Raw genomic sequence first — 10,759 nt, 5'->3', positions numbered from 1 at the left:
GGCGGCGCGGGTACTGGTGGCGGCGGCGGCGGCTATGGTGGCGGGCGCTCGTCAGATACAGGCATTGCAGCGGCAGGTGCGGTGTGACTTCCTTCCCCCTGTGGCAGCAGCAAGTAGTTGAAAAGTTGGTTACATTTGCCGGCAACGGCGTTAGCTCTTATAATCGTAATACATAATGGTAACGTTACGGTCAGACGACAGAAAACTAGGAACACATATTAATTAATATTTTATATCTGAATAAAAACAGTTAAAAACAACAGAAGGGATGATAAAAGAGCAGGGCAACGGGTGTTACCCTTCATACCGTGCCGCCTGCCGTCCCGTAATGTAGGTTTGACTTTGAACATCTAATTATACCTTCAAGATGTGGTTTCCGAATGCCGTACAGGAGGCCCGTCTAGCCGACCTGCGCGATGCCTTGCAGCGCGGCGCCGCCAAGCTGCTACAGCTACGTGAGGCGGTAGCTACGTCTCGGCGGTTGCGCGACGAGGCGGCGGCGGCGGCGGCGATGGCCGCGGCAATCGGAGATGCTGCTACGGATGCTACTGCCGCCGCCATCGGCAACAGCGACGGCAACGCTGCTGCTGCTGCTGCTGCGGCTGCTGGGCGCAAGGAGCGACAGCGGCAGCAGCGCAAAGAGCTACAGCGGCGGCTACAGCAGGTATGCTATGACTTAGGGTTTTGATGCTTATACGGTGTTGTATACATGGCGCCCCTGGCAGAGCAGATGACGCGTATGTATGTCCTCTGCCGTTTGTTTGTGTAGAAGAGCAGTACGAAACAAAGCCGGTCTGTGAGCCTGGAGGAAACTATAAAGACATTGTACCTCGTGTACGGCCATTCGTCATCCGTTCGCGGGCCGCGATGCCGTATGCCGTATGTGCTAACTAACTAACTGACGGATGCGAGGCACGCATCTTTTGTGTGCCCGACCCGACCCGACCCGACCCGGCCCCACGACCCGACCCGACCCGCAGAGAGGGGGGTTCCCGCCCTTCAGCATCATCCCTTCCCCATCACGCGCACATACACACACACACATTCTCTCTCTCTCACGCACACACTTACACACTCGCACACGAACACACACATACACACATACAGTGTACCCCGCCACACGCGCTCACAATCATGCTCTGCTTCAGGCGCTCTCCCTCCGCGACGCGCTGTCGGGTCGGTGCCGCCGTCTTGAGGCGTCTGTCGGGGTGCAGCGGAGGGCCCTGGCGGAGGCGGCGGAGCGGAGGGAGGCGGCGGAGCGGGCGCTGCGGGAGACGGAGCCGCGTGCGGCCGCCCTGGAGCGGCAGGTGGCGGAGCTCCTGACCGCCCAGGAGGCCGCGTGTGCGACAGCTCGGACTGCTCACAACCGGAAGAGGACCTCGTGTAGGGAGGCCGAGGTGCGCTGAGGGGGAGGGGGAGGGGGAGGGGGAGGGGGAGGGGGAGGTCATTACCATCGCCACCACCGTAACCGTCACAGCCACCATCACCATCGCCAAGTGTTGTTTAAGACCTTCAATCCACCGCACCGACATGAACGCCTTATCAGCAGTTGCGGGGTAAACCAATACGGAACAACAAGATGGAAGCTGTTCCCGGGTGTAGCGGCCTCCACAACACATTCCTCCGCCCCCTCCTCGTCCTCCTGATGCTAACCCCGGCGGCAGGAAGCCCGGAGCCGACTGCTGCTGGCGGCCACAGCTCGCGCAGAGGCCGAGCGGCGTCTGGGGGCAGCACGAGCGGTGGTTTCGGAGGGCCTGGACGCTGTGGAGCGGTACCGGCAGCTGGCGGCGGCGGCGGCGGAGCTGACGGCAGCCAGGGCGGCGGCAGCGGAGGCGGAGGAGGGAAACGACGGGGCTGCGGAAGCTGCTGCTGCTGCTGCGGCGGCGGCGGGAGTAGCAGTTGACGATAGCGGCCAGAGGGCCGGCGGAGATGCGAAGGAGGGGGAGGAGGAGGAGGACGTGGTGGGAGAGCAGGACAACGGGGAGGGTGGACGGCTCGGCGGAAAGAGGGGCTGGAAAGGCAAACGCAGTGGCGGAGGGGAAAGAGGAACGTGTGCGGCGAAAGGCCGCGAGGCCACTCGAAAGCCAGTCGGTGTCGTCGTACATGATGATGATGATGATGATGATGAGGAGGAGGAGGAGGAGGAGGAAAGTGCCGTCGATTCGGATGCAGACACCGATGGCGGCGATGATTTCGTGTCTCCTTCGCGCCCACCTGGTCGGCGGGGTGGTCGGTACGGCGGTGCGATGACGGCGGGGGCAGCGGCGGCGGGACGGCGCAGTCGCCTCCGCCGCCACGGGGCCGGCCGTTTAGCAGGTCGTAACGTAAAGGAAGGCGGTGGCGGCTGCAGCGGCAGCGGCGGTGATGGCACGGACAGCGGCGACAACGGCGGGGAAGCTGGCGGCGCTCTTCTGGACGAGCATCTTGCGGCGGAGGCGGAGGCTGTGGCGGCGGAGGAGCGGCGGCTGGAGGCGGAAAGGGGCCAGATTGATGCGGCGGCGCTGCAGGTACCGTACAGCTTCCAGCTTCCCAACTGCCGTACAGGTATATGGAAGCAATGGATTATTTACCAATGAATGCAGTTCTTAGCGTTACATGATGGTACGTGATTTCCTTTTTAAGACGTCATAACTTTTATTCCTACAAGGTCCTTACGCCGCTTTCTTTCTCCCCACTCTTTTACCCGTCCCTTTAGTCTCCGGGACTGAACGGCCGTGTGAGTTGACTCAAATCATGGGTAATGTACGACAGGAGGACGTGTCACTGCTGAGGGCTTTGGACGAGTGCCGCCGAATCGCGGCAAAGCTGGACGAGCAACTTGAGGCGGCGGCCGCCAAAAGGGAGGCTCTTCAGGCGCAGCGTTACAACCGCCTGGCGGCGGCGCTGACGGAAGTAAACCGACATCTTGGCCGAGTGTACGACTTCCTAACCGCCGGTGCTGGAGATGCCGTACTGTCGTACACGCCGGATCGCACGCTGCTGTTTACTCATGGTGTCACCTTGGAAGTCCGGTGAGTACCCACCAGGCGGAGCTAACTCCTCTCACCCCTCCCCCCCTCCCCGGGGGTCCCCGGCTCAGGTGCCTCAGTCCCGAGGGCGTGTGTGGCCGTCGTGGTCAGCATCAGGATGACCGAACAGCGCCGATGTCAAATTTTGGCCCGAACACTATTCAGCATGTCAGTATGTCGGTATGTCAGTATGATCTGTGTGTGGGGTTACTACATGCCGTGTGTGTGTGGGGGGGGGCTGCCTATTTGGGGGGTGGGGGTGGGTGGAGACCCGACACACAAACCCTGGATATCCTGAAGAACCGACTGAATTACGCCGGCCAGCTACTTTTCGGCCAAGCTCCTACGGGGGTTGGGGAGTAGCAATAGCAGTAGCAGCAGCAGCAGTAGCAGTAGCAGTAGCAGCAGCAGTAGCAGTAGCAGCGGGGCTCCATTTCCACCCCTACCTTCCCCGACTCCTTACCATTCCTGGAGCTGCCGAGACCACCAGCTTGTTTAGCTGCTGGCTTGCTCGCGTCGCAGCTGCCTGCCTCTCGGCCTTGCCCCCGGTTTGGGACCCCAACCCCGCCCTCGCCGACTGGTTAGTTACGCCTGCTTTTCTTCCGCCGCAGCTCAGTCTTTCCTTGGCATCAGCTTCACTCGCTCGCGGTTCGTCTTCCCCCCCTTCCCCCTTCCCCCCGAGGTCGCCGCCTTCAAGAACGCCTTTTGGTCAGTTCTACGTCTGGTACACTCTTGCCCTGGCAGCAGCTTCACTCGTTCGTGGTTCGTCTTTCCCCCTCCCCCCGGGCCCCCCGCCGCCCTCAGGCCCGACGAGCACAAGTGGCGGCCGTTCCCCGCGCTCAGCGGCGGCCAGCAGGCCCTTGCCTCCCTGGCACTGAGTCTGGCGCTGCAGGCCGGTGAAAGAGAGGGAGAGGGGAAGAGAGAGTTCGTGTGTATGTATGTGTGAATGTGTGAATGTATGTGTGTGTTTTGTGTTGGGGATGGGATGGAGGAGGAGATGTTGGTATGTAGAGGGGGTTCAAGCGGTAAGGGTTATAGCCCGCCCTCACCGCCATGTCGCCGTCTCAGACCATTTAGCTTAGTCTAAAAACACAATTTCAATATTTTTACCTCCTCACAATTGAAGTTATTTGTAAAATGGTACGTTCACCTCTTCAGAAGGTTAGCGAGCAGCCGAGCGGAGTCTAGCGAGCAGCTTAAGCGACATGTATATACAAAAGCTGAACCTGACTCCACCCGGCCCACCGCCCTCGCCGCGTTACCCCCACGCCGCGTTAGCAATACCGCGTTTCAGTGATCACTGCTCTCTGCTCTCTGGTCCTCACACCGCCGCGCCGGTTATTCCATGTTATTCCGCACCCGTTCCAGGCTGTGGCGCCGTCGCCGTTCTACTTCTTCGACGAGATCGACTGCGCGTTGGACACAGCCGCCGCCGCGCGCGTGGCCGATTACCTGTGCCACGCGTCATCCGCTGCCAGTGCCTCGACAGAGTCGTTCGCCGCCTCCGGCGCTACTGAGCAGCAGCAGCAGCAGCAGGCAACACGGGAGCTAGCTTCAGCAGCTTTGCCCGCCGTACCTGCCGTACCCGCCGCTGCTGCTGCTGCTGCTGCTGCTGCACAGTACATCGTCGTGAGCCATAAGCCCCAGGTACATCACACAACACACATAGGCGAGGGGGAGGGGGGAAGAAACAGCTCTCGCCTCGACGACCCATCAGGCCCATCTTTAAGCCCTCTTCGCGCGTCTCTCATTGTCCCATTACGCAGCGCAGAGCCCATCTCTCTCGCCCCCATAATGCCGCGAAAATCGGCGTCTCTGTGCCTCGCAGGTGTTCGAGCGGGCGGGCTGTCTGGTGGGTGTGTACAGTCTGCAGGGGGCTTCCACGGCGGTGGTGGCATTGGGGTTGGCACAGCCGGCCGGCAGCCGAGCGAGCCAATGAACGAGCGACGGCACAGAGCCGGGACTGGCGGATGAGCCCGGCCGGGGAACCCAGGCGGCGGGGCGGGGTTGGGGGGAGGAGAGGGGGATAACAAGAAGCAAGAAGCAACAAATACATCAAATTTACTTGGTTTTCTTTAGGCGGTCGTCCGGTCGGGCAGCGGGGCCGCCGGCGGTAGAAAACGCTGCCGGGGTTGACAGCGTTGCGGACGGTTCTGGTTGGGGAGGGGGGTTGACGGTGTTGATGGTTTGGCAACGGTGGGGTTAAAATTCGGATTAGCGTCTTGTTGAGGGATATAGCCCCCAAGGCGTCTGTAAATTTTCTGATCGCATATAGGCCGCGGCCCCCCTATGCATTATTATTCCTGGTCAGACCCCCGACCATGATCGGGAGAGTTAGGTTTACAAATCGCTGCTATGGTGCGGAGATGAGGTCTAGTTGATGGATTTCGCACGTTGATTGGTGGTGATGGCTGATCTGTCTCTACGGATGTCGGGTGACGGGAGGAGGAGGGGTCTAGTTGGCAGGACCCAAACCGCCGTCGGTTGTACGGTGGAATCAACTTCCAATATATATAGCCCATGGCCTCACGGCATTTTGACGGACTCTGTGCGGCACTTGTAACTTGTAACTATACGAGGGTTTGGCCTATAGGCGACCAAGAGTTTTACAAACGCATCATGATGATGCGACATGTGGTAAAACCTATGTGATGCGTCGTGATTGGCAGGAGGGGTACATATCAGGGCCTGATGACGGTCCTGAAGATCCAGTTGCGACTACTTTCGAGAGTGGGCGTATTATGGCGGTGTGGACAGATCCGTCCACACGTGAGTGTTTGCGGCAGCTCCGAAGCGTAGTAGGCGAGAGAGGGAGACAGGCGGCGAAGGACCCCCCGACTGTCAGGCGTGTGTGTGTTGGGAGCGGTGTGTCGACATTTGGAGCCGGCAGCGTAGTTGGTAGGGGGAGGGAGGGGCGAAGCTTTTGGGAGAGAGGCGCACTTAAGGTTGGTAAAGGAGTCGCAAAAAGCGAGGATAAAACAATGGTGTGTGTCCGTCGACATATGCTGTTGGACAGACCTGCCAGCCTTTCCTCTCCGGGGTTTCTTCGACTTGACTGCCGGGCTGCCAGCGACAAGTACGTCCCCGCTTCCAGCCCGCTTTTTGGCTAGCAGGTAGAGGGCCTTTCGAGCACCCATAACTTCGTTGGACAATGCTCCCAGGGCGCGAAAAATAGAGTACATCAGAACTTGCAAAAGGAAATTGCAGAGGACATAATGTTGTGGGAGAGGACGACCCGAAGCGGGGTCCGATTTCGTAAAGCGGTTATGGGACGTTGCTCCGGCGGCGTAACAGTGTACGGGGCGGGCTGGCGCCAGAGTTTGGCGCAGGGACGAGGAGGTCGAATTGAGGATACAAAAGAGAAATGCAAAGGATTGCAAGCTACTGGATTGACGTGAGCAGCATTATGCTTGCTGAGCTTTGCGTGTCCCAAACGCAACACTGCACGCATGACCAGCAAAGATTTGCGTTACCTAAAAGGCGACAAAATGGAAAGACATCGCTTTGAGTTTATTATTATGCAACCGAAAATGAAGATTAGGAATCACTGTAAGCGTCGTCCACGTTAAAACGGCTTCGCATCGCCTTGCGTCCGTAGCGGCCGACGGGGGTGGAATGTTAATGAATAGGACAATAATAATCGGGCTTGCAATTTATTGAACTAGCAGAAACGCAAGCTCTTTTTCATGCCGCTTTTAAGCTTAACCGTTGAAATAGTTCGAACAGAACTGACGCACTCGTATTCGTACGGGAAAAGGCCGTCTTAATGTGGGAAATGAAGTAAGTGCTTTCACGTGCAGATGCACACAGCATGCGATGAATCAGCTGATAGTAAGATAAGTTGAATTGTTGTGTGCCCGATTCATACTGTGTAAGTGCACATGCGCACGCCAACTATCTAAACTCTGTAAGCTCCTAGCTGTTTGTCAGATTAAATCGCTATCCCGTCGACTTAACTGAGGAAAAGTGTACACAGGATTTTTGAAAATTCTTTGGAATGTGGGGAACTGCAACCTGGCTGGCGCTCGCCACGCTTCTTGGCGCTGGTTGGATTGGCCTCGGCCATTGCGCGCTAGCGCCTTCTCCAGCGATTAAGATGTCACCTAAACCATCGCCAACAGGTGCGTTCGCGCGAGCACACTGCATCTTTTCAGCCTGCAACAGTCGCCATTGGGCAAATGTCTTCGGTGAATCAAACTTAGACATCAAACAACACCAAAACTAAGCAAATAGTTTCCTGTCAATTTGAATCAATTTCAGCATTCCATACTCCGCCGACTGTGGGTCGTGTCGGACTCGCTTGCTGCAGTACGGGCTAGCTGCAGCCCGCACAGCGAATCATCCATCCGCTGGCCACAGCGGGACAACGTCTGGCAAATTTCCAAAATACTGTGCGATCAACTCAAATTTATATAAGGAAGTGAAGTGAAGTGTGTCATAAGCCCCCTGTTAACCTGGTAACGTGACGGTGGCTTGACAGGAGGGAAGGGCACACCGCGTTAGGTGCTGAAGTTTGTCCTCAAACTCCTGACTCTCGACTCGAACGTGCAGCTTGCTAAGTGGCGGAAACAAACTGCAGTCCACGCTGCGAACCCCCCGTAGGGCACCCATTCCTGTTACTTGCATGCCCAGCCGCCCATAGACGTACGTCCTGGCCGTTGACCAGTTTTACTGATAGGCCGGCAGTAGAACACGGCATGCTGCGCCAGAGCGCGCGACAAATTTCAAGGACACGCCATCGCACACCAGCGGTGCTGTTGTTGAGCCGCCATGGCACACGGCGCAACCGTGCTGAGCTATTAAGTGCTCGCCGGTCTCCTGCCGTTGCACATACTTCAGGAAAATGCCAGGTGTCTCCATTCATGCGCATAATTTCGAAATTTTGTTTAAGGTGCAAGGGCGCATTGGGCGGCACCGGTCGTCCGTTCCCCCCGAACTGGACGACACGTGTCGTACATCCCACAGCGCATCCCGCCCATCCCCTCTGCACTCCCTCCTGCCCAGTATACGACTTTTATCGAACCCCGAAACTGCCCTTCACTTCCCAGGAATAAATCCCTCCTTGTTTTGAACCACATTCTACCGTCTTTGGCCCGCTGCGGCTCTTCGCCTCTGCGACCCTCTTTCGGTACCTCCCGTGTTCCTTGTCGTTGACCTTGTGCCCGTGCAGCCGTGCCTTCGCCCATTCCACCGGCGGCACCTAAGCAGTACGACATTCGACTGGTGGGCGGCCGCTTCCCCAGCGAGGGGCGTGTGGAGATGTTTGATGGCCAGGAGTGGGGCACTATTTGGTGAGTGAGTGAGTGAATGAGTAGGTGAATGAATGAATGAGCGGTGAAACACTTATGTGTCCATTCGTGCGTTTATTCAGCGTTCAATCAAACACCTGCGGTGCCGCGACACCGCACACTCGCCCCCAGTAGCTTACAGCGTGCCATGGATAAGACTCATGCACGCGGCTCTCAGGAGTCAGCTCGCTCGCGTGAAATGTTTGGCGATGGAACTAGTTGGTGATGGCGCACCGGGGGGTTTTCCATATCGGGCTTGGAGATGTGGTGGTCTTGCTGTGAGGGGGGGGGGTCCAACATTCACCCAGCCGCCAAATGCTAGGCAGCAGCCTGCCTGCCTGCCTGCCTGCCTGCCTGCCTGCCTGCCTGCCTGCCTGCCTGCCTGCCTGCCTGCCTGCCTGCCTGCCTGCCTGCCTGCCTGCCTGCCTGCCTGCCTGCCTGCCTGCCTGCCTGCCTGCCTGCCTGCCACTCACGAATGAAAACCCGATATGCCGATATGTAAAAATTGAATACCGTTCCCCTCAGCGACCACCTGTTTGAGGAAATAGACGCCATTGTGGTGTGTAAGCAGCTGGGCTATGACTCGGGTTCTGTTGTGGAGCGCTGGGGCGGTGGCACCGGACCCATTCTTATGGTGCGTTCGGAGGGTAGGGTAGGGTGCTGGGTAGGGTGCGGGGTAGGGTGCGGGGTAGGGAGGCTGCTGGGTAGGGTGGGTGCTGGGGAGGGTAGGGTAGGGTGTCTGTGCGTGTGCGCACACACCCGTGGGTTTGGCTAGGTGTGTGGGGACCGGGCTGCGTGTGTCCATCATCGGCAGGGGACGGTGGTGACCGTGTAGGACTCGGTCACTAGCCAGCCGCCCTCGATCTGTTCAGCGATGAAGGAAAAGACCGAAGAGCTTGCTAAGCCCAGGGACAAACCCAGGGATCGCTCTCTCGGCAGGTAGGTCGCTCCACCAAAAAGGAAGAAGAGGCCATCCGCCACCATCCGCCACCCCATGGCCCCTAACCCTGGCCCCTAAACTTTATTCCTCTGATCCGCGGGCAGCAGCAGAGCAGGGTGTCCAACACCGCCCATTGCTGTTATAATATCCCGCCGACCGCACCCCGCCTCGGTTGCATGTCGTTGGTCGTTGGTCGTTGCATTCGTCACAGGGTGGCGTGGAGTGTGACTACCTCGGGGGGCCACCGCCTCCTTTCCTGCACCAGTGCCGTGATGTGGGCTTCGAGGGGGCCACCTGCCGTCATGAACAAGTAAGCAAGCAGTGGGGAGGTGGGCCAGTGTGACACGGGAAGTGGGAAGTGGGAAGTGGGGAGGTGGGCCAGTGCGACACGGGAAGTGGGAAGTGGGAAGGTGGGCCAGTGTGACACGGGAAGTGGGAAGTGGGAAGTGGGGAGGTGGGCCAGTGCGACACGGGAAGTGGGAAGTGGGAAGTGGGGGTGGGCCAGTGCGACACGGGAAGTGGGAAGTGGGAAGTGCGGAGGTGGGCCAGTGCGACACGGGAAGTGGGAAGTGGGAAGTGGGGTGGGCCAGTGCGACACGGGAAGTGGGAAGTGGGAAGTGGGAAGGTGGGCCAGTGCGACACGGGAAGTGGGAAGTGGGAAGTGGGGAGGTGGGCCAGTGCGACACGGGAAGTGGGAAGTGGGAAGTGGGAAGGTGGGCCAGTGCGACACGGGAAGTGGGAAGTGGGAAGTGGGAAGGTGGGCCAGTGCGACACGGGAAGTGGGAAGTGGGAAGTGGGGAGGTGGGCCAGTGCGACACGGGAAGTGGGAAGTGGGAAGTGGGGAGGTGGGCCAGTGCGACACGGGAAGTGGGAAGTGGGAAGTGGGGAGGTGGGCCAGTGCGACACGGGAAGTGGGAAGTGGGAAGTGGGGAGGTGGGCCAGTGTGACACGGGAAGTGGGAAGTGGGAAGTGGGGAGGTGGGCCAGTGCGACACGGGAAGTGGGAAGTGGGAAGTGGGGAGGTGGGCCAGTGCGACACGGGAAGTGGGAAGTGGGAAGTGGGAAGGTGGGCCAGTGTGACACGGGAAGTGGGAAGTGGGAAGTGGGAAGGTGGGCCAGTGTGACACGGGAAGTGGGAAGTGGGAAGTGGGAAGGTGGGCCAGTGCGACACGGGAAGTGGGAAGTGGGAAGTGGGGAGGTGGGCCAGTGTGACACGGGAAAGCATTTGGGCTACGACCCACAGCAGCAGCAATGAAGAGGCTGTGTTTTTCTCGCGTGCGCGAGTCCATCACATCAACGCGACTGCCTCTGCGTCGGATGCCTCTGCGTGGCGACTATAGCGGGGGAGAGCTGCTGCGAGCTGCTCAACCTGTACGCGGGCGGGTCACGCGTATTTGTTTTTTTGTGTAAAGGTTACAAGTATCTGTATCCGACCAGGCCTGACACGAGCCAGGGCCTGAACTCCCCAGCCCCGACAGAATGACCGCCTAACCTCTCTCCCGCGGACGGGGCCTCTGGAACCTC

At 59.0% G+C, this 10,759-nt stretch overlaps 1 protein-coding gene across 1 annotated transcript; it reads left to right on the top strand.

The window, feature by feature from the left end:
• Window positions 1-7,005: 7,005 nt before the first annotated feature.
• Window positions 7,006-8,522, top strand: VOLCADRAFT_92581 (uncharacterized protein; the record flags this gene model as incomplete). Its single annotated transcript, XM_002952019.1, has 3 exons — window positions 7,006-7,129; window positions 8,179-8,299; window positions 8,429-8,522. 3 exons carry the CDS (start codon window positions 7,006-7,008, stop codon window positions 8,520-8,522), a joined length of 339 nt encoding a protein of 112 aa, XP_002952065.1.
• Between the last annotated feature and the right edge of the window lie 2,237 nt (window positions 8,523-10,759).

Source organism: Volvox carteri, assembly GCF_000143455.1.
Source record: "Volvox carteri f. nagariensis unplaced genomic scaffold VOLCAscaffold_27, whole genome shotgun sequence".
Classification (NCBI taxonomy): Eukaryota; Viridiplantae; Chlorophyta; class Chlorophyceae; order Chlamydomonadales; family Volvocaceae; genus Volvox; species Volvox carteri.
Note: the sequence above shows the minus strand (reverse complement) of the source record. Positions and strands in the feature narration are given on the sequence as shown.